Raw genomic sequence first — 26,814 nt, 5'->3', positions numbered from 1 at the left:
TTAAAGTACAGGATCAGTTTTTTTCTTTATTTTTCTGTTCCTCTGACGGATCAGAAGAACGGAAAAATAAACATTGATGTGAGCCCGGCTTCAGCTGTGGTGCTTGTTGAAAAAAAATCGACACAGAGAATAGGGATAAGTGGGATGACGTCTGGTCTGAGGTTTGCGATATCTTCCGCTTGATGATATATCAGTCTATCCATCTTGTGATCATCATTGCACAGTAATATGCCAATGTTCTTTTCTGATGTCAGCAATCATTCATTTGGCTTGTTACAGGACCCGTCTATCCACATAGTGAAGTACTCCAGAGGATAGATTTTCCTGAACACTGAGTAATCATTTTGATAGATTGTTTCTTCCAGCATCTTAATAGTGGATTTACTGATTTATAGTTGGTGGATTTGCAGACTTTTCTTATATTTTTGCTTCTAACCAGGCCAGATGTATATAACGTATAATGTATATTGATAGTCATTTTATTACATAACATCACTCCCTTGCAGATTTGACATATTATTGCATATTTTTGCACACTGAATGGTTTCTGATCTGCAAACAAAATGTAAGATTTTGTGTGGCTGTCATGGCCCATAAAAGGTAGGAACTAGTGTTAGGGACCACTCATGAAGGCAACCTTGACGCGGTGAGTGGCTTATTACGCTTTGGCCAAAATGTACACCAATGCCTTATTCAACATCCAGCATAAAGGTAGGGCAGAGAGCTGGTTGCAGTGTGCGATTGCATTTTGTGTTTTTACATTTATATCTCTATTTCGCCACAGCAATCTGCACCTGCTAAGGGTTGTGCGGGCTGAAATTTTCCATATTTTTCTCCTTGTAGTACGTATTGGAGGCGTGGCGATCTCCAAGCAGTCAAGCACACCTGTCCAGTTAATCTGCCCCCTGGAGGCTGGTTTTAAAGTCAGTATAAAACTGAGTCTGCTTATACAGCACCTACCAGTAGCTATTAGGCTCCAGGAGAAGTATAAAGTGGGCTCAGCATGCATGTGAGTACTTGCATCCCTGGATCCGATGAAAGCTGTAATGGCACCGGACAGGGTTAAAAGCAGAGTGTGCTTTGCGTGCATGCTGTACCTGCGCTCCCTGGACTTTATGTGGCTGTCATGGCCCATAAAAGGTAGGAACTAGTGTTAGGGACCACTCATGAAGGCAACCTTGACGCGGTGAGTGGCTTATTACGCTTTGGCCAAAATGTACACCAATGCCTTATTCAACATCCAGCATAAAGGTAGGGCAGAGAGCTGGTTGCAGTGTGCGATTGCATTTTGTGTTTTTACATTTATATCTCTATTTCGCCACAGCAATCTGCACCTGCTAAGGGTTGTGCGGGCTGAAATTTTCCATATTTTTCTCCTTGTAGTACGTATTGGAGGCGTGGCGATCTCCAAGCAGTCAAGCACACCTGTCCAGTTAATCTGCCCCCTGGAGGCTGGTTTTAAAGTCAGTATAAAACTGAGTCTGCTTATACAGCACCTACCAGTAGCTATTAGGCTCCAGGAGAAGTATAAAGTGGGCTCAGCATGCATGTGAGTACTTGCATCCCTGGATCCGATGAAAGCTGTAATGGCACCGGACAGGGTTAAAAGCAGAGTGTGCTTTGCGTGCATGCTGTACCTGCGCTCCCTGGACTTTATGTGGCTGTCATGGCCCATAAAAGGTAGGAACTAGTGTTAGGGACCACTCATGAAGGCAACCTTGACGCGGTGAGTGGCTTATTACGCTTTGGCCAAAATGTACACCAATGCCTTATTCAACATCCAGCATAAAGGTAGGGCAGAGAGCTGGTTGCAGTGTGCGATTGCATTTTGTGTTTTTACATTTATATCTCTATTTCGCCACAGCAATCTGCACCTGCTAAGGGTTGTGCGGGCTGAAATTTTCCATATTTTTCTCCTTGTAGTACGTATTGGAGGCGTGGCGATCTCCAAGCAGTCAAGCACACCTGTCCAGTTAATCTGCCCCCTGGAGGCTGGTTTTAAAGTCAGTATAAAACTGAGTCTGCTTATACAGCACCTACCAGTAGCTATTAGGCTCCAGGAGAAGTATAAAGTGGGCTCAGCATGCATGTGAGTACTTGCATCCCTGGATCCGATGAAAGCTGTAATGGCACCGGACAGGGTTAAAAGCAGAGTGTGCTTTGCGTGCATGCTGTACCTGCGCTCCCTGGACTTTATGTGGCTGTCATGGCCCATAAAAGGTAGGAACTAGTGTTAGGGACCACTCATGAAGGCAACCTTGACGCGGTGAGTGGCTTATTACGCTTTGGCCAAAATGTACACCAATGCCTTATTCAACATCCAGCATAAAGGTAGGGCAGAGAGCTGGTTGCAGTGTGCGATTGCATTTTGTGTTTTTACAAAATGTAAGATTAGATGATAGTTGAGCTGAGCAATATGACCTAAAATCAAAATCTTGATTTTTTTCCCCCAACTTAATGGGATTGTCCACTTTAAAATGGGCTCACAGGACACGGTGTGCCACAATAGACTCATAGGATCCTCTTGGCTCACCTGAGCTGCTTGTCATAAGGCCCCCGGCTGACCATTTGCAGACTGTGTAAATAGATCACCGCTGCTGAAGCTGGACCAGTTCAACCTCTGTACATCACCTGTGCAGAAGAGGAAGCGGTCATGGATGGCTAAGATAGCGGGCTTGTGATTTAACCACATGACTGCCACCATTTTGCTTCCCATGCACAGGGCGGCTGTGTCGGTGCGGTTTTTACATAGCCCGTGGACGGACAACTGGGGCCTTCTGACAGGCAGTTCAGTTAAAAGGGTTTTCCGAGATTATCCTGGCAGTGTCTTAAAAATAAATCAAAGAAAGACGTTCCATCAGAGCTATAGAATCACCCAAAACCAGAAAAGAGGTGTACTAAGGACACGCGTGCATGATTTGTGTTGGCGAAAACCCTTTTATCACTGCATCTACTGGAAACAAGAATAGATAAAGTGTAAAAAACTGCTTGTCACAATATATATATATATATATATATATATATATATTTAAAAAAAAACACAAAAAAAACCTGAATAATCCCATCTGGTTTAGAATAATTTTTTAAGGACAAATCAGTGAAAGGTAGAACAGCATAGAAAATGATATCTCCCAGAGGCGTAAGTCGAAGCACCTGAGTCCCAGTTCAGAATCTAACTGGGTCCCACACCTACCATGTTCCAGTAATATGATTTTTTGATATACATGTAAGGAGACGTTAAATCTTCTGTATTGTCTTTTCAGCTTGGTGGAACTATTGGAGACATTGAGGGAATGGCTTTCATAGAAGCTTTCAGGCAGTTCCAGTTTAAAGCCAAGAGAGAAAACTTCTGTAACATACATGTCAGCCTTGTGCCGCAGGTAAGTCATCTGTGACTGTATATGTCTCAGCATTAGTCACCTAGAGAAACTGATCTTTACAGATAAAGTCATTTTTTCATATTGAATAATATCCTGGAATATATATAAAGAATCCCCATTCACCATCACAGAATGGAGCTTTGCTTCTAGATGAGAATAATCTCCATACAAGAGGAATGTGTCACAGCCTGTACGGCACAGCAGGGAGTCTTTATGGCACTGAAATAAAGACTCTTTGCCAGTGTGCGTGACCACAAAATCAAGTGTTTTAGAAAAAAACAGACTGTTTTTAGTAAGTAATTGTATTCTTTGTGAAATAACAATTCTAGAGCATCTTTTCTTAGAGCTCTGCATTGTGTCCTCCTCCTCACTCTATATCACCAAATTGACAACTGGGTGTCACCAGTTGGGGGGTGTGTCCTTACACTACCCAATCAGTGCTGACTCACACACACCCCTTTGACAAGAGAAATGGTATCATCCAGTTGGCCTTGTATCTGTTCATTTAAATGAGGCATAACAGAGGAACAAAACATCACAGAGCCCCATATTTACTATGAGCTCACCTAGACCAGTGGTGGCGAACCTATGGCAGGGGTGCCAGAGGCGGCACTCAGAGCCCTCTCTGTGGGCACCAGCACCCTGGAAAAAGTCTATGGTGTACAAGTATGTCTTAGACTTTCCCTGCCATTCATCAGCGCAGGGCGCGCTATGAACAGCACAGGCAGCGCACTGAATGTAGGCAGGCTGGTATAACTAAACGATAAAGTAGATGGAAGATATATTATATTGGTATTCAGGTTAAATTGCCGCGTTGACTGTTTGCGATAAATAAGTGGGTTTTGGGTTGCAGTTTGGGCACTTGGTCTCTAAAAGGTTCACCATCACTGACCTAGACAGTGTTGGAAACCGTGCCAAAGTCTGGTGCAAATTGGCACAATTTGGAGCAATTTTAGTAAAATTTGGCATACCTATGTTTTTTTTTTTTTCATTTACAATTTTTTTTTATCACATTGAATTTGATCTATTTCTATTAAAGGGGTAAAGTTATTTTATTTGATTAAATAAATCATTTTATTAAATTCTACTCGGATTGTAAAATGGTTCTACGTACATTTCTGAATTAATTTTTATTGTATTGAATGCCTGTGATAGTGCCAGTCTTGGGAACTATTAGTTTTAGAGAAAAGTGACTTAGCAGGTGTTATGCAAGCGGGTATGGACCCACTGTGCCACTGGAGGGGTGTAACTAAGCCACTACCTGGTCTTGACTAGAGCCTCTGATGGTGAGGATAGGCTTGGGCCATTAGAGTAGTTGCCAGAGCAGTCCCCGAGTCAGTGGCAGCTGACCAGGGGGTCAGAGTACTCGGTGCAAGCACTGAGTGGAATTGCGTGGCCAGGAGGTTCCGGGCCTGCACAGGCGGCAATTAATCGAAGTCCGTAAGCGAAGTCCGAGGTCAGAGGCAGGCGGTAAACAAAGTCCATAAACGAGATCCGAGGTCAGGGGCAGGCGGCGAACAGGCAAAGTTCATAAACGAAGTCCAATGTCAGAGGCAGGCAGCAAACAGGCAAAGTCCAGGAGTTCAATAAGCAAGATCCGGTACACAGCGAAGCAGACAAGAGAGACACCTTAGCACTTGGAGATAGACAAGCTAAACCCATGAGGTTGCTCAGGCATCTTCCTGTATTTGGAAGCGCCTTTAAATACCTGTTGCAATCCAGCCATAGGCTGGTGAGACAGAGGGCGTGTGTGAGTTGCCTCATAGGTGAAGAGAGACACCCACGCAAGGTCAAACACCAGTGCAAGTCTCCAGCAGGAAGGAACATCTGGCATGGAACACAGATAGCATAGTCCCTCGTTTGTCAGCACGGCAGCAGGAGGAAAAAGAGGGAGCCCAGCGGCCCTGCCGCGGTTAGGGGCAGCGGCGCCGGCACGGACCGCTGGGCTAACAGCAGTAAAGGGGCATAGCCTAAGATGTCCATTTTACACTACATTTACACCACAATTCTGGTGTAAATTATGTCCCTAGGTCAACCAATAGTTGGAATAAAATTTAGCAAAAGTGTCTCTCACCCTGCACTAAATTTATCATCCAACCTGAGGCCCTGGGATAAATCTAGACAGTATCGTCTACAGGATTAGTAAATCTGCCGCAGAAATGATGCTCCAAATGATGGGGAATACAAGCCTTGGTAAAGCAGCCAGCCATGACGTTAGATCTGTCAGATCTTTTTTTTTTTTTAAGATTTCATAATACTAAAAGCATGTATATGTTGGATGCCATCGCTTTGTATAAAATTCATGTTTTTCTTGCAGCTAATTGCATACAGTATAAAGCTATCCGATCCTAATTTGTGGAAACTGTAATTTACTTCAATCTGCAGCTTTTGTCTCTGTTTATCTGTATGAAGATAATGTTAGACTAGTACCACAAAAAATGAGACATTTTAAATATAGGGACTACAAGGGAAAACTAAGAGCAAAGTGCAAGATAAAAGTAAAGACGATGGTGCTGCTCTGGAGATTCGCCGCAATCTATCACACGTAACGTGTACATTATTCCCAACCCTCACTTGTTTATTGGAAGAACACGCTGTTTAGTCCTTTACCTTCACAATAAATAAAGTCTAGGCCGTCTGTGGCTGTTTTCTGAAGGATGGAACATTCAATTTACCTTAGTGATAGGTACTCCGAGACTACAACTCCTACAACACAGTCTCGGGCACAAAAAGCTATTCAATTTAAACGTAAGTTTCTTTGAGTGTGAGGGTATATTGATCTTATACCAGAAAGGAAAATAAATGAAATTTTTTGAGTATACAAAAAGCTGAAAAAAAAACAGACTATCCATGGTTCATTCACTAATCATACTGGTTTGTGAGACGTGTCAGGATCGGTCGGTAACAGGTCCTTTATCATGAAAAAGAGATATTTTAAATACTTTTCTGTTTACTTGGAGAAGTTAAGGTCACACTATGGACAGAGTTTAGCATTTACCGTATTTTTGCCATATAAGACCCACCGGCCCATAAGACACACCTAGGTTTTAGAGGAGGAAAATAAGAAAATAAATATTTTTCATTAGACCTCAGATCAGACCACCAATCAGACCCCTAATGTTAATCATACCTCAGCTTAGAGCCTCAATCAAACCCCCAGTGTTAATCAGATCTCAGATCAGACCCCCAATGTGAAAAAGACCCCCAATCTGACCAGAGTTCAGACTCCCAATGTGAATACCCCCAATCAGATCTTATATCAGACCCCCAATGTGAATGACCCCCAATCAGACCTCAGATCAGACGCCCCTATTTAATCAGAGTTCAGAGCAGACAAAAAAAAAATCAACTGACATTTCCCTTCTCTTTGGGGGGAAAAATGCATCTTATAGGGTGAAAAATATGGTAAGTACGCCACTTTTGTCGCGTGAAAGAGTTGCAAGCTACGCACTTGTGACTTTTTAACGACACTTGCACAAAATTTTTGCACAAGTGCCATTACTTTGCCAACCTTGCCACTTTCCCAAAAAGGGAGCGTGGTAAGGTTGGAGGGGGGCACATTTATTATTTTTCACGTCTCGTCTTCTGGTGTAGAAGGACACTGAAATCTTTTCAGTTCAGGCGCACGGACTGCCGGATGCTGCCGCTAATTTATGAAAAAGCATATCATCTTCTATGCCAGAAGAATGCTGAAATCTATGCCAGCCACCACATTTCAGTTGAGGTGCATGGACTGTCGGATGCTGTGCTTAAAGGGTTTCTGTCACCAGAATTAACCTGATTAAACTGGCTGACATTAGCGATGTGCTAATGTCAGCAGACCCTAACTCTCCTAATCTTATGCTTATGGATGCCCCCGTTACTGCACAATTTTAACTTTGATGATATGCTAATTAGCCTCTAGGGGCGGGGGGAGGCATTGCTCCTCCTCCTAGAGTCTCCGTTCGCCCACTTCAAGTCACGCCCTGCCGTCCTTGATTGACAGGGCCAGGCAGTGTTCGTCTCCTCCTGTCGGCCCTGTGTGCTAGGACTGCGCAGACGTGAGATTTATCCAGCACACAGGGCCGGCAGGAGAAGACAAACGCTGGCCCTGTCAATCAAGGAAGGCAGGGCATGACTTGAGGTGGGCCAATGGAGCATCTAGTAGTAGGAGCAACGCCCCCTAATTGGCATATCATCAAAGTTAAAATTATGCAGTAACGGGGGCATCCATAAGCATAAGATTAGGAGAGTTAGGGTCTGCTGACATTAGCACATTGCTAATGTCAGCCAGTTTGATAGGGTTCATTCTGGTGACAGAAACCCTTTAATTTTTTTTAAATAATTGTGTTTTTATTAAAGTATGTATAGAAGAAACATACATAGCTTCATACAAAATCCGCCTGTCATCAGGCAAACAGTAGGTAACATATTTTGACATTTTAAATAGGTCATATAAATGTAGAACAAGCACTTCAAGTATTACCCACTATAATTCAAATAGTGGTGTATCTAAGCAAAGATTGCCTATTATTGAGCAATCACAATATAAAAAGAACAAATTCAAGGTACTAGAAATACAGGACAAGACAAGACACAAAAGGGTAGACAAAAGGTTGGGTAGGAGCGATATAGAAGAAACTAGTCATCAGCTTCTGTGAGCATGTCCCAAGACTGCCATACCTTGTGAAATTTATCCATAGAATTATTGATAAGCGCAGATAAATATTCCATACGCCGAACCTCCATAACACTAGAGAACAGATCAGACTTAGTCGGTATGTCACGCCTCTTCCAATATTTAGCTATAAGTCGTCTAGTAGCCGACAATACATGTAGGACCAAGCAAAGTATGTGTTTCTTTAGTATTACTGGTGGCATGTTTAGTAGGAACATGAACGGATCCAGTGAGAATTTTATGTTGGTAAGTTGTAAAATAAGTTGTTGGGTCTCCCTCCATAGAGGAAAGATAATATGGCAATCCCAAAAGATATGTAATAAAGACCCTCGGCCTGTATCACACCGCCAGCAGGCATCAGAGATAGTAGGATTCAAATGTTTAAGCATCTGGGGTGTATGATACCAAAACATCAAGAGCTTATAAGCATTTTCTCTGTAGGTCACACAAGTAGATGACATTGCTGCTCTACGCCATATAAGTTGCCAATCGCTCGGTGATATTTCCTTCTCTAGATATCTTTCCCATTTAGACATATATGTATGCCTCATGACTTGCGGAGTTTCCGGGGTTGAAAGAATAACATAAATATCTGATATAAGACCTTTAGTGGTAGTGGAAAGTTTACAAAGTCGTTCAAACACTGTCGGAGTAGATACCTTCTTATCATTAAATAGGGTTCTAAACAGGTGTTGAATTAGTATGTGCTGCCACCTAGAGGACTCTTCCTGAGCTCTTCAAATGGTATAATTTCAAGGGTTCTATACTCCACTATATCAGCAAATCTGAATAATTTATTGGAGAACCAAGGCTTAAAGGATGTGAACTGCAATCCTAACGGGAATATCGGATTAAACAAAAATGAAGTCATGGAGGATTTATCAGACACTAACGGGAATTTCAGTCTGCACTGTTTCCAAACATGATATGTTAAGGACATAGGACCCAACAATTGTGTAGTATAGGTGTTCGGCAATGTCGACCATAAGAGTGCATTAGGATGAACCAGGGCTAACCACAGCTTCTCAATTTCCATCCATCTAGAAAATGCCGGGAGGGAAGACCACGCAGGTATACGACGCAAATGCGTTGCCCAATAATATTTGATTACATCAGGGAGCCCCATACCACCTTGTGATTTAAGGGCTGTAAGAGTATTACAAGAAATTCTGTGTCTTTTCCCATTCCAGACAAACCTAAGGATGGAAGATTGCAAAGCTCTTAGGTCTTTTTTAGGTATGTGAACTGGAATTGTTTCCATTACGTTTAGTAGCTTAGGCAGTATGGTCATCTTGACCGCTGCAATGCGTCCCATTAGGGAAATTGGCAGGGGCATCCATTTTACCGAAACCCTTTAATTTATAACGAGGCCTAAGCCTTTTCATTAATCAGGCGCAGCATCCGACAGCGCGCCTGGTGATCATACCCCGGAGTACGCCACTAAGCTATGATAAATCTGCTTCCTTTTGACTTTTTTTTACCTTCTCTCATGTTGTTGCTTGTGGACCTACAAGTTCAGAGCTCAGAGATAATTTACTTTGAATGTTTGATCTGTATTTGCCACGGACGTACCTAGACATACGGACGTCCCTGCGACAGTGAGTGGCAGGAGATCTTTGAGACTGGCAACACTTTGATTTGACATGTTTACCTTGTGGATCAATAGGCGTCCGTGTTGTTTCTGGTACTGGCCACACCCTTAACCTCCAGGTGTTGCTATTGTGGTCATTTAACTTTCCCTATTTATAGTTGTCTCTTCCACAATGCTGTGCAGTTTATAACTTCAGTTGGACCTGTGGATAGCTTGTGTTTGGCTCTCTGCTGAGTTCCTGGTGCTGCCATAGCCCCTTGGAAGTTAAGTGTTACCTTTCCCTTTGTGTTTAGGCTTTTCTGTGTGTTGCATTCCTTTGTTATTTTGTGTTAGGCTTTAGGGAGACTCCCGTTCATCCTTCTTTTTGGAGGAACAGGATGTCTCATTCCTGTCATTAGTACTAGGGTCCTTTAGGGTTAGATAGGGTCTGTTCATACTGGTAGTCAGTCAGGGCTTTGATTAGGGTTTTCACTAGGAGGTGTTCATCATTCTTCCCTAGTTTTCAGGCCTTATCTCCTTTTCCCTCCTATGTTCGGTGTGGGGGTTTCCCTCGCACACTAGAGCGTGACAGTATTCCTCCCTTGCCTCTGCCTCTCTTTGCCCTTGCCTGGATCTAATCTGAGCCACTTCCTCACACTGACATTTCTGGCAGAAATGTCCTAAGGGCAGATGCCACTTCAGTAGAATAATACATGACCACAGGATGAGACTACACACAGGATTTGTTTTTAGTCATTCGCCATAAAGCAGCAGATACATTAGCATGGTGCACAAGATACCACTGATTGCAATCACGGATATAAAAACTGTATAGAAAAATCATTTGACATTCAAAATGGGTGAACTAAAAATAATATAGCAAATAAATTATAATGTGATGTGACGTGAAAAGAAAAATGATACACATTGTGACTTTTTATTCCACATTGCGACTATATATATTTAGTAGCAACTGGCATAAACGATGACTGAAATCTGCGCAATCTGTGAGCCTGCTCCGGCACCGCAGGGCCCATCAAGACTAATGATGCACATGCTGATCTTGATAAACCAGGACCATAATGTGCAAAAAATATGTTGTATATGCATCAAACGATGGAGTCCGTGTGCTATCTGATGCAATGTGTAAGGTACAAATTCACACATACCGCTGCTACATGGCACCCTCCTCAGGGGTGATCTGTCTTGTTAGATCAGTGTCTACATATGAAAGAACAAACACACGTTGTCAGCTCACTACGCTGATTAACCCTTCACGCAGCAGACATTGCCGGAGATGGCTTTTATGTGTTATCATCTAAATTAAAGTATGGAAGTTTTACTCAATCACTGCAGAGTGCTTAAAGGGGTTGTCCAATAAAAGTAATTAAACATTTTTCAAACCAGCACCTGAATCCGAATTCTCCTGTGATTTGCAAGTAATAAAAAATTTAGCATAACCACCAAGTTATTCAGTAAAATGTATCTGTATTGCGCCACCTGCTGTTTGCTCTTTTCCTTATTTTTCCATCCACCTCAGTAACATCACTGAGATGGACGTACATAGCTCCAAGATTCAACAGATTCAACTGTGACAGTTACAGGGATGAACACTCTGAAGAATTGGTTGGCACTCCACTTCTTTAGAAAAAGAGCAATCCTGGTGCTCAGTGATAGGAAAAATCCCAAATATCACGGCACTCTCAATATATAGACTGTAACTGTAATTTATCCAGTTGCTATAATATTGGCAAGACTGACATTTTGGTCCTTCCCAGACCTTGATCACGGCCTCAATGCCTCCAGGCTAAGGGCTAACTGGATGTCGGCGTTACAGGGATAAATCTGCAAAGAGATGGCACGCCCCTGAATACGGACATGCCCTCTTAAAAAGGACGCACCCCCTGAGCTGCAGCAGAAAGGACAACCCCTTTAAAGTATACATATATAAACACTCAGAACAATTGGTAAGTTAGAACACCTGTATAAAAGAGTGGGTCATTTGTTACGTGCGAGGGAGAGTGCAAGCAACAGTAGCCGACCCGAGAAAAGAATGGCAAAACACGGACACCGGCCATGTGCGTTCCGCAATTTGCGGACCGCACATGGCCGCAACCATAATAGAAAATGCCTATTCTTGTCCGCAATTGCGGATAAGAATAGGACATGTTCTATCTTTTCTGCGGAGCCACGGTACGGAATAATGGATGCGGACGGCACACGGTGTGCTGTCCGCATCTTTTGAGGGCCCATAGAAATGAATGGGTCCGCAGACCTTCTGCAAAATTGCGGAACGGCTACGGATCCGTACATACGGTCGTGTGAATGGGCCCTTAATCTGTACATTTGTTAAAAGCAGCATGAGAATGAATTAGATTTTCTACCATCTACACTTTGTAACACTAGGGGGCATCCTTGTTTGAAAAATGCTTCTCACTATCAACAAGCGTTTTCTATAAAGTAAGAAATGAAATCCTGCTTTTCTTACTATTTTTGTTGATTATCTTTTTATTTCTGGCCATCAGATCAAATACTGTACTGTATGTTGATATATTTAAAGGGGTTGTACCACTAATATAAGTGTATCCCAACAGATATTGCCGTTATATCACTGTCCCCATAGACCACCATTTATCAAAACTGCCTTATTCTAAAGTTATTGATCTACCGTTGCGCCCTGTGGCAAATCAGTTTTGATTTTCTGCTGCTGTAGGTTACGTCCTGCATTGGAGCCTTGTAATTTAGGACGTAGGAAGCCTCATTGGTAAGAACAATGGTAAGAACAAGGGGCGTGAATACTGCCCTACGGCATGATGGGACAGCAGATCAAGGCTTTTCTCGGCGCATCTGTGGCTTTTAGTCGCTGGTCCACGGTCCTCAGCTCTACCTCACATTGAGATATATCAGAGGCCGAGAGAATGCAGCCACCGACGGGTTTTCATTTAAAATTCTAGCGCAAGTATCCACACCTAAATTCTGCTAAAAAAAATTGCTGTGTGAACGTCCCCTTAGGCCTCTTTCAGACGGGCGTTGCGGGAAAATGTTCGGGTGCGTTGCGGGAACACGCGCAATTTGTCCGCGCGAGTGCAAAATAATTGTAATGCGTTTTGCACTCGCGTGAGAAAAATTGCGCGTGTTTGGTACCCAAACCCAAACTTCTTCACAGATCGGTGTTCTGTAGATTGTATTATTTTCCCTTATAACATGGTTATAAGGGAAAATAATAGCATTCTGAATATAGAATGCATAGTAAAATAGCGCTGGAGGGGTTAAAAAAAAATTATAATAATAATTTAACTCACCTTAGTCCAGTTGATCGCGCAGCCCGGCTTCTCGTCTGTCTCCTTTGCTGAACAGGACCTGTGGTGACGTCACTCCGGTCATCACATGGATCATGTGATGAACGGAGTGACATCACCACAGGTCCTGTTCAGCAAAGGAGACATACGAGAAGCCGGGCTGCGCGATCAACTGGACTAAGGTGAGTTAAATTATTTTAAAAAAAATTTAACCCCTCCAGCGCTCTTTTACTATGCATTCTTTATTCAGAATGCTATTATTTTCCCTTATAACCATGTTATAAGGGAAAATAATAATGATCGGGTCTCCATTCCGATCGTCTCCTAGCAACCGTGCGTGAAAATCGCACCGCATCCGCACTTGCTTGCGGATGCTTGCCATTTTCACGCAACCCTATTCACTTCTATGGGGCCTGCGTTACGTGAAAAAACGCAGAATATAGAGCATGCTGCGATTTTCACGCAACGCACAAGTGATGCGTGAAAATCAACGCTCATGTGAACAGCCCCATAGAAATGAATGGGTCCGAATTCAGTGTGGGTGCAATGCGTTCAACTCACGCATCGCATCCGCGCGGAATACTCGCCCGAGTGAAAGGGGCCTTAGAGTGAAAACTAGTTTATGGCATAACCCCTGTAATCCCTTCAGGACATAGCCATTTTTCACCTTAAGGACCAGGCCAAATTTTGGAAATCTGACGTGTCACTTTATGTGGTAATAACTTTGGAACATTTTTACTTATCCAAGCCATTCTGAGATTGTTTTCTTGTGACACATTGTACTTCATTAAAGTGGTAAATTTGAGTCAATATAAATTACCTTTATTTTATTTTTAAAAATCCCAAATTTACTAAAATTTATCATTTTCAAAATTGTTATTTCTCTGCTTTTAAGGCAGATAGTGATACCTCACAAAAGTTATTACTTTACATTTCCCATATGTCTGCTTTATTTTTATTTTTCTAGGACTTTTTGAAGGCTCAGAATTTTAGCAGCAATTCTTTAAAATTTTAAGAAAATTTCCAAAACCATTTTTTTAAGGACCAGTTCAGTTCTGAAGTCACTTTGCTGGGCTTACATAGTGGAAACCACCCATAAATGACCCCAATTTAGAAACTACACCCCTCAAGTTACTCAAAACTGATTTTACAAACTTTGTAACCCTTTATATATTCCACAAGAATTAAATGAAAATGGAGATGACATTTCTAAATTTCACTTTTTTGGCCGATTTTCCATTTTAATCAATTTTTTCCTGTAACACATCAAGGGTTAACAGTCAAACAAAACTCAAAATCTATTACCCTGATTCTGCAATTTACAGAAACACCCCATATGTGGTTGTAAACTTCTGTAAGGGCACACGGCAGGGCATAGAAGAAATGGAGCGCCGTATGGTTTTTGGAGGGCAGATTTTGCTGGACTGGTTTTTAGACACCATGTCCCATTTGAAGCCCCCCTGATTCACCCTACAGTAGAAGCTCCCAAAAAGTGACCCCATTTTGGAAACTACAGGATAAGGTGACCGTTTTATTGATACTATTCTGGGTCACATATGATTTTTTTATTGCTCTTTATTGCGTTTTTTGTTAAGCGAGGTTACCAAAAATGGCCGTTATGGCACAGTTGTTATTTTTAGTTTTTTACAATGTTCATCTGACAGGTTAGATTATGTGCTATGTTATAGAGCAGGTTGCGGATGCGATGATATCAAATTTGTCTATTTTCTTTGTTTGTTTCACCTTTACCTAATTAAAGGGACACTGACAGGCCCAACATGCATATTTAGGTATCTATATGACAGTACAGGTCTTATAAGGGGTATTAAAATCATGTAAGTATCCCCCCTGTCCACATTCTAAATACAGTAAACTGAAGTTTTATAACTTGCTTGAACCGTCTTCAATCTGCCCAAGGGGCGGCGTTTCACCTCCACTTGCGCCCAGCCAGCCGCTCCCAACTGCCGTTTTGAAGCGCCGCCCAGCTCATCAATATTCACTTTGCTGGGCGGCTTCTGCTGTCCCCGCTCTGAAGCGCTGCGCTGAACAGTGCCCGGCGCATGCGCCGGATCTTGTGAAGTCCGGTACAGTAAGCGCCGCCCAGCTCATCAATATTCACTTCGCTAGGCGGCTACTACTGTCCCCGACTTCACAAGATCCGGCGCATGCGCGGGGCACTGTTCAGCGCAGCGCTTCAGAGCGGGGACAGCAGAAGCCGCCCAGCAAAGTGAATATTGATGAGCTGCGCGGCGCTTCAAAACGGCAGTTGGGAGCGGCTGGCTGGGCGCAAGTGGAGGTGAAACGCTGCCCCTTGGGCAGATTGAAGACGGTTCAAGCTAGTTATAAAACTTCAGTTTACTGTATTTAGAATGTGGACAGGGGGGATACTTACATGATTTGAATACCCCTTATAAGACCTGTACTGTCATATAGATACCTAAATATGCTTGTTGGGCCTGTCAGTGTCCCTTTAAACCTTTTTTGGAAAAAAAAAATCATATTTTTATGTCTCCATATTTTTTTTTTTCTGCCGATCGTCATGTGCAGGGGCTCAATTTTTGTGGGAAGAGTTGACATTTTCATTGGTCCCAATTTTGGGTGCATAATATTTTTTGATCATTCAATATTACACTTTATTGAGCAAGTAGACCAAAACATGTTTTTTGCGGCATATTTTTTATTTTAGTTTTTTACAGAATTTACCATAGGGGGTAGATCATGTGATATTTTTATAGAGGAGCAGCAGTTGCTACGGATGCAGCGATACCTAATATGTCCAATTTTTATTTTGGGGGGGGGGGGGGGGGTTACACAATAAAAGCATTTTTGAAAAAAATGAGGTGACTGTTTAAATTGGTACCATTTTGGGGTACATATGACTTTTTTGATCACTTTTAATACCTTTTTTTGGGAAATGAGGTGGACAAAATTTCAATTCCATCATAGTTTTTCTTATTATTTTTTTATGGCGTTTCGGACGCGGTGATAGCAAACATGTAGTGTATTTGTATTTTTTTATTTATTTTTACTTAAAAATAATAATAATTCACCCAAACCCACTTGGTTCTTGAAGATCCAGTCAGTCTGATGCCTCTATAATACACTGCAGTACACTATGACTTTAGCCTGTGAAGGCGTCCGGTTGCCATGGTAACCATCGGGATGCTGCCACAGCAGCGCAGCGGCCTGATGGGGAAGGGAGGGATATCCCTCTCTTTTAACCCTTTCCATACAGCGGTCCATATTGACCGCGGCATGGAAGGGGTTAAACAGCCAGCAGTTTCAAGCAGAATGTCAGCTGTATGCTGACACTCTGCTAACCGCTCCGGCCATCCTGAAAATGGGGGAAGGGGGCGGGGGATCGCGCGCCTGCTTGGCCATCCTGAAATGGGGCACATCAGGATGACTTGTTACATGTGCACTTGGCAACTGAAGGCATTTGTGTTGGTTCCATGTTTATATTTTTTGTGAAAAATAAGCAATTCCACTACAGTTGTATGCGTTCCGTGACTTGGACCACCGCTGATGTGATAATGATGACTTATCCTGAGGATTTATCATCATTATACAATGGGATGCGAAAGTTTGGGCAACCTTGTTAATTGTCATGATTTTCCTGTATAAATCGTTGATTGTTACGATAAAAAATTTCAGTTAAATCTATCATATAGGAGACACACACAGTGATATCTGAGAAGTGAAATGAAGTTTATTGGATTTGCAGAAAGTGTGCTATAATTGTTTAAACAAAATTAGGCAGGTGCATAAATTTGGGCACTGTTGTCATTTTATTGATTCCAAAACCTTTAGAACTAATTATTGGAACTCAAATTGGCTTGGTAAGCGCAGTGACCCCTGACCTACATATACAGGTGAATCCAATTATGAGAAAGAGTATTTAAGGGGGTCAATTGTAAGTTTCCCTCCTCTTTTAATGTTCTCAAAAGAACTCTCAAATGACCTGAAGACAAAGATTGTTCACCATCATGGTTTAGGGGAAGGATACAGAAAGCGGTCTCAGAGATTTCAGCTGTCTGTTTCCACAGTTAGGAACATAAGCGACGAATGGTGAGAACAGTCAGAGTCAACCCACAGACCAGCACCAAAGACCTACAACATCATCTTGCTGCAGATGGAGTCACTGTGCATCGTTCAACCATTCCGCGCACTTTACACAAGGAGAGGCTGTATGCGAGAGTGATGCAGAGGAAGCCTCTTCTCCGCCCACAGCACAAAAAGTGCCGCTTGAGGTGGGCTAAAGCACATTTGGACAAGCCAGCTTCATTTTGGAATAAGGTGCTGTGGACTGATGAAACTAAAATTGAGTTATTTGGCCATAACAAGGGGCGTTATGCATGGAGGAAAAAGAACACAGCATTCCAAGAAAAACACCTGCTACCTACAGTAAATAATGGTGGTGGTTCCATCATGCTGTGGGGCTGTGTGGTCAGTGCAGCACTGGGAATCTTGTCAAAGTTGAGGGACGCATGGATTCCACTCAGTATCAGCAGATTCTGGAGACCAATGTCCAGGAATCAGTGACAAAGCTGAAGCTGCGTCGGGGTTGGATCTTTCAACAAGACAACGACCCTAAACACTGCTCAAAATCCACTAAGGCATTTATGCAGAGGAACAAGTACAACGTTCTGGAATGGCCATCTCAGTCCCCAGACCTGATTATAATTGAAAACCTGTGGTGTGACTTAAAGAGAGCTGTCCATGCTCGGAAGCCATCAAACCTGAATGAACTAAAGATGTTTTGTAAAGAGGAATGGTCCAAAATACCTTCAACCAGAATCCAGACTCTCATTGGAACCTACAGGAAGTGTTTAGAGGCTGTAACTTCTGCAAAAGGAGGATCTACTAAATATTGATTTCATTTCTTTTTTGTGGTGCCCAAATTTATGCACCTGCCTGATTTTGTTTAAACAATTATAGCACACTTTCTGTAAATCCAATAAACTTCATTTCACTTCTCAAATATCACTGTGTGTGTCTCCTATATGATATATTTCACTGACATTTTTTATCGTAACAACCAACGATTTATACAGGAAAATCATGACGATTAACAAGGTTGCCCAAACTTTCGCATCCCGCTGTATATTACTGGATAACCCTCCTGTCCATGGTACAGCAGACACAAGCATTTAAATTGCAGCCTGTCGACCGATGGACTGACAAGAAGGCTGCAGGAGAATGTGACTGGTGACTACTTTGGTTCAATATTATTAAAATTATCTTAATGGAAGAAACACCTAAAACGGTGACATATATTGGAACTGCTACTCATGCGGTGTAATGGGTAAGGCCCCTTGCAGACAAAAACTGACGGGGGTCACATAGCATTATATTGATTTATGGTGTTATGTAATACTTACAGTTCTGGAATCTATTAGATGACACTGACATAATCCTGTTATTCCAGAACTGTAAGGGTTACATAGCATCATAAATCAATATAATACTATGTGACCCGGTCAGTGTTGGGAGGTCAGGCCGAGAGCTGCGTTGCGGACTCGCAGCGTGACACACGCTCGTCTGCAAAGGGGCCTAAAACAACGGTATAGCAATGGCTGCAGCATTATTTCTCTCCAGCATGTCCTGCAGGGTAGTAAAAGTGAGAATGTGCCTATGTCATAATAACATTAACAATTAATGTTTCTTTTTAATTTTTTGTAGCCAACAGCTACAGGAGAACAAAAGACCAAACCAACGCAGAACAGCGTCCGCGCGCTCAGGGGTCTGGGCCTATCTCCAGACTTGGTATGTCCTGTAAATCTTTCATAGAACTGCCTGTCTGGTTTTGGGGACCTAAATGTAGATATGTTTCAATTGTTCATCTGTAAAACTATGAAATTTCCTAGACATCACAGTTAATTGGATTCCCTTTTTTAACCCCTTGCTACCACAGCCAGTTGTGGCCTTCATTATGTACTTTTTATTTTTTTATTTTTTTCATACCCACCTTCAGAAAGCCAAAACATACCGCACCTGCCTATAAGACTCACCTAGGTTTTACAGGAGGAACATTTTTCATTAGACCTCAGATCAGACCCCAATGTTAATCAGATCTCAGCTTAGAGCCTCAACCAAACCCCCAATGTTAATCAGACCTTAAATCAGACCCCTTAATAAGACCCCCAATCAGACCTCAGATCCGACCCCTAATGTGAATAAGACCTCAGATCAGATCCCCAATGTGAAAAAGACCCCCGTTCAGACCTCAGATTAGACTCTCATTGTGAATGAGCCCCAGTCAGACCTCAGATCAGGCCCCCATGTTAATAAGACCCCCTGTTAATCACACCTCAGATCAGAGATTTTTTTTTTTTATCAAGTTACTTCTCCTGTTCCAGACGCCACCGCCGCTCCTGAGAGCCATCTCCTGCTCTTCCTGGCGCGCAGTGCTGTGACCCGATTTCGTACAGCGTGAGGTCACAGAGTGCGCTGACGTCCTCACACTGTGCACAGGTCATAGCACAGCATGCGACTAAGGAAGACGAGGAAGTACAGAGCGCGCATGGGGAACTCTGCCTTCACTGCGCTAATAAGATGCACTGACATTTTCCCACTACTTTGGGGGAAGGGGGGGGGGTTTGTCTTATAGGGCAAAAAATACGGTAAGTGATTGAGGACTTGTTTTTTTGTGGGCCAAGTTGTTTTTGACTAACTTTTATCTCTTTTCTTGGGGAAAAGAAAAAAAAATCACTGCAATTTCCCCTTTGTTTTTTAGCGTTATAATTCTTTTTGCCATTCTCATTGCAGCATACAGTAAATAACATGTCACCTTTATTCTATGGATGCCCTCAATGACAAATATGTATAGTATTTTCGAGCTTTTTACTACTCTTGCACAATAAAAGCACATTTCATAGAAAAAAAATGTCCAAGAGCCAAAACATCTTGTCATTAATATAGCTGCATATGTTTTGTTTTTGGAGGACAAGTCATATTTTTGTAATAGAGCCATTTTGGGGTACATATGTTGTTTTTTGCGTGTTTCTCCTACTGTACAGTGCTCTCTGTGCAATTTAAATGAAATGTTAACTTTATTCTATGTGTTGTTGCAATTCGGGTGATACCATGATTGCCCCCTGATTGCTGTAGGAAGAATTATGTAAATTAGCATGGGGGTCGGGGAGAGCCTTGAGGTTGTGAATATCAGGACTTATTGGCTTGCACTGGGTAATGAGCAGCTCCAGGATCGGTGGAGCTGTTCAGTACAAACTGTAAGCAAAACAGCTTGGTCAGTTTATGAAAGTAATTTTTTTTTTTTTTCTAGGTTTAACATTTTTCAGTACCAATACTTCACAATGTGATCATTTGATTGCTTTCATATTAGTTTGGTATACTCAGTATAGCAAAGCATTATTACCTGTCATTCAAACTTGCAAGCAATCTATTAGTGCATATATCTATGGCAGATAGTTATTACCAGTTAAAAGGGTTTTCCGATATATTTTATTACTGATGACCATCACTATCTGATCAGTGGGGGTCTGACACCCGGACCCTCGTGAATTAGCTGTTTGAGAAGGCAACAGCCTTCTCTGTGATTACCAAGCAGAGTGTCGTACATTGTATAGCGGCTGTGCTTGGTATCGCACTCAGCCCCCTTCATTTCAATGGGACTAAGCTGCGTTTAGGCCACGTGACTGATGAACGTTTTGTCATTGGTCTAGGAAAAGCTGTGAGAAAGCCCTGGAGCTACTGCGAGCGCCACTGCCTTTTCGAACAGCTGATTGGCGGGGGTCCAGGGTGATATAGATTATCAGTATAAAAATTTTGGAAAGCCTCTTTAAACAGCTAAGATCAGAGTTAACTCCGATCCTGGCTTTTACGGCGGTGCCCAGATATATATTACATCCAGCGCCCACTGCAGGTGGTGTAGACTTGGGTCTTCAAAGTCTTCCTATGAACAGAACTGTGCGTTCATTTGCGGTAAGGCACTGTTAAAGTGGATGTACAGTTATGTCCATTTGCGGCATGGGGTTAAAGGGGTTTTCTATCCCCATGACATTGTTTTAGAAATTACAGAGATTACAATGGTATAAAATAACAAAAGAAGTACCGTAATGTTTTATCAGTACCGCTGTTCCCTATTACACTTCCTGGATCCGTACTGGTCTCTGTTTACCTGACCCCAGTGTGTACACGACGTATGGTCGCTTATGTGGTATCCAGACTTTGGTGATTATTACTCTTTTTATAATTTTATACCATTGTAGCTGTTTCATGGACAGCCCCTTAAATTAACGTAACATGGCTCAAGGTAGCCTTTTTTGCAAATGTCTTTGAAGGCTATTTTTATAACTTAAAGGGGTTTTGTAACTTAGCATTTATCTTGTAGATAAAGTTAATACAAGGCACTTACTAATGTATTGTGATTGTCTCTATTGCCTCCATTGCTGGATGGATTCATTTTTCTATCACATTATACACTGCTCGTATCCAGTCTAGCAGCGGTGGCCGTGCTCACATACTATAAAAAAGCACATGCCTATGTGCGCTCCCACAGTCCCGGTCACCAGAGAGGCCAGCATTTTTTCCTATAGCGTGCAAGCACGAGCACCACTGATGGATTGCAGAGTGGTCATAACCATGGAAACAAGCAGTGTATAATGTGATGGAAAAGTGAATCCAGCCAGCAAAGGAGGCGATATGGACAATCACAATACATTAGTAAGTGCCTTGTATTAACTTTCTCTACATGATAAATGCCACTTGCTGTCCTTCTGACCTTACCCACATTACACAGAGAAAAACAAGTATAGGGGCAAAGGTGTTGGCAGGATGTACTGATGACTGACTGGAGTATAGAAGGTGACCAGGCAGGTCTCTGCAACAGAGGACTCTAAAGGACTATTAGGGTCCATTCACACGTCTGTAATTTGGGTCCGCATTCAATGGGGCTGGAACGGATGCAAATCCGCATTTTCGGGATCCGCAATTCCGTTCCTGAAAAAAATAGAACATGTCCTATTCTTGTTCGCAATTGCGGACCGGAAAAGGCATTTTCTATTACAGTGTCTGTGATGTCCGGTCCGCAAAACACTTACGGACGTGTGAATGGACCCTTAAAGTCAGCCTGTAGCAGTAACCCAGCAATGACCGTGCCTGCAGAGATAAACTTTGGGTAGATGCTCATAATTTTCAGAAAGTGTATGTATGGATTTCTTTGGACACTTGGAGAACTCTGACTGTTAATCTTTTTTCACAGATTGTGTGTAGGAGTACCAAACCCATTGAGATGGCTGTGAAACAGAAGATTTCAATGTTCTGTCATGTGGAACCCGAACAGGTCAGTTATTTATTCCATGATTATCTCACATTAGAGTTTACGGTCACGTCTTTTCCACTGGCTCGGTTTGCTCAAGGTTCTTTGACCACCTCACTGTTCTGCCCGAGCTCAGCTCAGGCAGAAGTGGAAGAGGGAGGGCTGCTTTAGCTGCTGATATCTCCTGAATAGTAGCACAAGAAGCATGCAACTGGTCTTGTTTGAAAGATGACATTCCAGTTTTACATACAAGACCAAAATGACTGGCATCAGGTTGGGTGACACTCCAATTGGGTGGATACGCAGGTACCAGGAGACGGTTCCCAGGCCGGGTTGCAATAGAAAATGAAGACTCCTGTACTCCACTGAATTGCTTCAAGTGTTGTATTTTATTAAGCAAGCGGATTTCCAGTTTAAATGAAATATAAACGTTTTCAGCATTTAGCCTTCTTCAGAACACTGGATGAGCCGCATTGAGTGAAGAAAATAAGAGGGGTAAAAACCAGCAGCCTTTTGGCAATTGGAATAAAGGGACCAAAATGGTCCTGTTATGCTGGGCTCTATGGCCCTTGTCAGCGCTATGTTAAACTGGGCAACTGCCCTATAGGAGTGGCGCCATTCATAGCGCTTAATAAAATACAACACTTGAAGCAATTCAGTGGAGTACAGGAGTCTTTATTTTCTAGACCAAAATGACAGCATTATTCCAAGATAAACAGGAGATATCACTGTTAGAAATCGAGTGGGGAATAATCATGGGTAAAACCTGCGTTTACTTTCAGCTGTATTCACTGCATCCCGATTTCCTGAACAGTGATATCTTCCCATGTGCTGAAGATATTGCTGTCACTCTGGTATTGGCTTGGAGTGTCAGCTTTCAAACAATATAAAGCCCATATCTCTATCTGCTACCACCCCAGAGATATGAGCAGCTAAATCCGCCCCCCCCCCACCCCCTTCAGTCTGGAGGAGAAGGGGGAGCAGTTGCAGAGCTGACAGTCTGCAGGAGGAAAGGAGAAAAACTAAACAAACATATATAGAAATGTGGCATTATCATCAGAATACTGACCCGCATAATAAAGTTTCTATTTTTACTACACAGTGAACAACGTAAATAAATTCCACGAAATAATGTAAAAATTGCAGTTTTTTCTTTCCCCCTAAAAATAATATAATAAAAGTTATTTAATACACTATATATACACCCCATAATGGTTCAAAAAAAAAACTACAACTAATCCTGCAAAATTAAAGAGGGGAAATATTATTGGTCCTTAAATTGTCACTGGGTTAAAAATTCAATAGTCTTCCCTGAGTTGTGCGCCAACAAGATTTACTGCAGACACACATTAAAAAACGCATTATTACTGTGAAGGGGCACATGGGAGCATTATTACTGTGAAGGGGCACATGGGAGCATTATTACTGTGAAGGGGCACATGGGAGCATTATTACTGTGAAGGGGCACATGGGAGCATTATTACTGTGAAGGGGCTCATGTGAGCATTATTACTGTGAAGGGGCTCATGGGAGCATTATTACTGTGAAGGGGCACATGGGAGCATTATTACTGTGAAGGGGCACATGGGAGCATTATTACTGTGAAGGGGCACATGGGAGCATTATTACTGTGAAGGGGCACATGGGAGCATTATTACTGTGAAGGGGCACATGGGAGCATTATTACTGTGAAGGGGCACATGGGAGCATTATTACTGTGAAGGGGCACATGGGAGCATTATTACTGTGAAGGGGCACATGGGAGCATTATTACTGTGAAGGGGCACATGGGAGCATTATTACTGTGAAGGGGCACATGGGAGCATTATTACTGTGAAGGGGCACATGGGAGCATTATTACTGTGAAGGGGCACATGGGAGCATTATTACTGTGAAGGGACTCATGTGAGCATTATTACTGTGAAGGGGCACATGGGAGCTTTATTACTGTGAAGGGGCACATGGGAGCATTATTACTGTGAAGGGGCACATGGGAGCATTATTACTGTGAAGGGGCACATGGGAGCATTATTACTGTGAAGGGGCACATGGGAGCATTATTACTGTGAAGGGGCACATGGGAGCATTATTACTGTGAAGGGCCACATGGGGGCTTTATTACTGTGAAGGGGCACATGGGAGCATTATTACTGTGAAGGGGCACATGGGAGCATTATTACTGTGAAGGGGCACATGGGAGCTTTATTACTGTGAAGGGGCACATGGGAGCATTATTACTGTGAAGGGGCACATGGGAGCATTATTACTGTGAAGGGGCACATGGGAGCATTATTACTGTGAAGGGGCACATGGGAGCATTATTACTGTGAAGGGGCACATGGGAGCATTATTACTGTGAAGGGGCTCATGTGAGCATTATTACTGTGAAGGGGCACATGGGAGCATTATTACTGTGAAGGGGCACATGGGAGCATTATTACTGTGAAGGGGCACATGGGAGCATTATTACTGTGAAGGGGCACATGGGAGCATTATTACTGTGAAGGGCCACATGGGGGCTTTATTACTGTGAAGGGGCACATGGGAGCATTATTACTGTGAAGGGGCACATGGGAGCATTATTACTGTGAAGGGGCACATGGGAGCATTATTACTGTGAAGGGCCACATGGGGGCTTTATTACTGTGAAGGGGCACATGGGAGCTTTATTACTGTGATGGGGCACATAGGAGCTTTATTATTGTGAAGGGGCACATAGGAGCTTTATTACTGTGGAGGGGCACATAGGAGCATTATTACTGTGAAGGGGCACATAGGAGCATTATTACTGTGAAGGGGCACATGGGAGCTTTATTACTGTGAAGGGGCACATGGGAGCTTTATTACTGTGAAGGGGCACATTTAAGCATTATTACTGTGAAGGGGCACATGGGAGCATTATTACTGTGAAGGGGCACATGGGAGCATTATTACTGTGAAGGGGCACATGGGAGCTTTATTACTGTGAAGGGGCACATGGGAGCTTTATTACTGTGAAGGGGCACATGGGAGCATTATTACTGTGAAGGGGCACATGGGAACATTATTACTGTGAAGGGGCACATAGGAGCATTATTACTGTGAAGGGGCACATAGGAGCATTATTACTGTGAAGGGGCACATGGGAGCTTTATTACTGTGAAGGGGCACATGGGAGCATTATTACTGTGAAGGGGCACATTTAAGCATTATTACTGTGAAGGGGCACATGGGAGCTTTATTACTGTGAAGGGGCACATGGGAACATTATTACTGTGAAGGGGCACATGGGAGCATTATTACTGTGAAGGGGCACATGGGAGCATTATTACTGTGAAGGGGCACATTTAAGCATTATTACTGTGAAGGGGACACATATCTCTCCCTCATTAGAGTTGGTGAGGAGTGCTTCCTGAGGGGCAACCCAGACGGCCCACCACTACCACACCTCGCCAGTCACATCTAACTCCTGCTCCCTTCTGACTCGTCCTCACCTTCTCCGACGGGCTCTGATGAGGTCTGTACCCAGGGGTGTGGGGAGATGCTGCAGAAAATAATTGTACTGCGCCACTGCAGCGGCCCAGGCATGTCCCTTCTTCTTCAACTGAGCGCAAGCTCCGCCTCCGGTCACTGCGCCGGCCGCATGATACAGCTTCGCTGGCCGTAGGTTGGGCATCACTGGTTTAAAACTTTAAATAATATGTCATTTTCTAATGCATTCTCTTTTAACAGATTAGAGCTGCTTCCCATGCAGACCTTTACCATGTAATGTTTCTGGTATTGTGGTCAGCCCTGGTGGGTTTAATGGCTTTTTGAACTTAACTTGCCTTAAATAGCATGCAATACATTAATCAGACATAATAAGCCTTATTACTCCAAATCATCTAAAATTGCACTTAATAACGGCCTTTACATAACAGCAACATACAGTATTGTGCAACACTTCACAAAAGGTAATAAACAAGTTAAATGACAAATGAGACAAACGGAGAGCTGTGCCTGCCCATTAAAGCTGACAATCTGAATGGGTTAGGAGGAGCGATCCAATCGATTCTATTGACACGGGGAATATAGATAGACCTGCATGAACCTGTCACCATCCAGTATTGGGGCCAGCACAAGGATAGCTAGTTGAGGAAACGGTGGAGTGGAAATATTTGTGACCAGGTCAGGTTGTGTAGGGGCCGTGGACTATGATTCTGTGACATAGACCTCTTTTTTTCCAGGAAAACTTAAAACTGGGAATGTTAGGAGCAAATCTGATGGTCCAAGCAGTGAGTTCCACAGAATTGAAGTCTTGTAGATGGGGGAAGGGAGGTTTAAGAAAGGGATAATGAGAGTTGTAGGTCATGGCTGAAAGTCATGAGCAGATAGTCTTTGAAAATAGAAGAAAGTGTACATGAAAAATAAAGTTGTTGTATCTTTTTTTAGGCTGATGGTACTTGAACAGATCACTGTATGACTTACAGATATGTATTACATAATATCTTTATCATTCGTAATGGTTTACAATGTGTCCCTAAATAGGTTCTCCCATTAATAATCTAAAAAAAACATCATATAGTACATGGTAATCTCTTTGTAACAAAGCTAGAACCAGCCCTGTACCTCACATGAATCCAGAGATCTCCCCATTCATTTTTCCAGTT

At 42.7% G+C, this 26,814-nt stretch overlaps 1 protein-coding gene across 1 annotated transcript in view; it reads left to right on the top strand.

The window, feature by feature from the left end:
- Positions 1 to 26,814, top strand: part of CTPS2 (CTP synthase 2) — a 191,229-nt gene that overhangs the window by 37,957 nt on the left and 126,458 nt on the right. The window contains exons 6-8 of the mRNA XM_044286767.1: positions 3,264 to 3,380; positions 18,589 to 18,672; positions 22,130 to 22,210. Of these exons, the coding sequence (XP_044142702.1) occupies positions 3,264 to 3,380; positions 18,589 to 18,672; positions 22,130 to 22,210 (282 nt within the window). The remainder of the gene's footprint in view (positions 1 to 3,263; positions 3,381 to 18,588; positions 18,673 to 22,129; positions 22,211 to 26,814) is intronic.

Source organism: Bufo gargarizans, chromosome 3 (genome assembly GCF_014858855.1).
Source record: "Bufo gargarizans isolate SCDJY-AF-19 chromosome 3, ASM1485885v1, whole genome shotgun sequence".
Lineage (NCBI taxonomy): Eukaryota > Metazoa > Chordata > Amphibia > Anura > Bufonidae > Bufo > Bufo gargarizans.
Note: the sequence above shows the minus strand (reverse complement) of the source record. Positions and strands in the feature narration are given on the sequence as shown.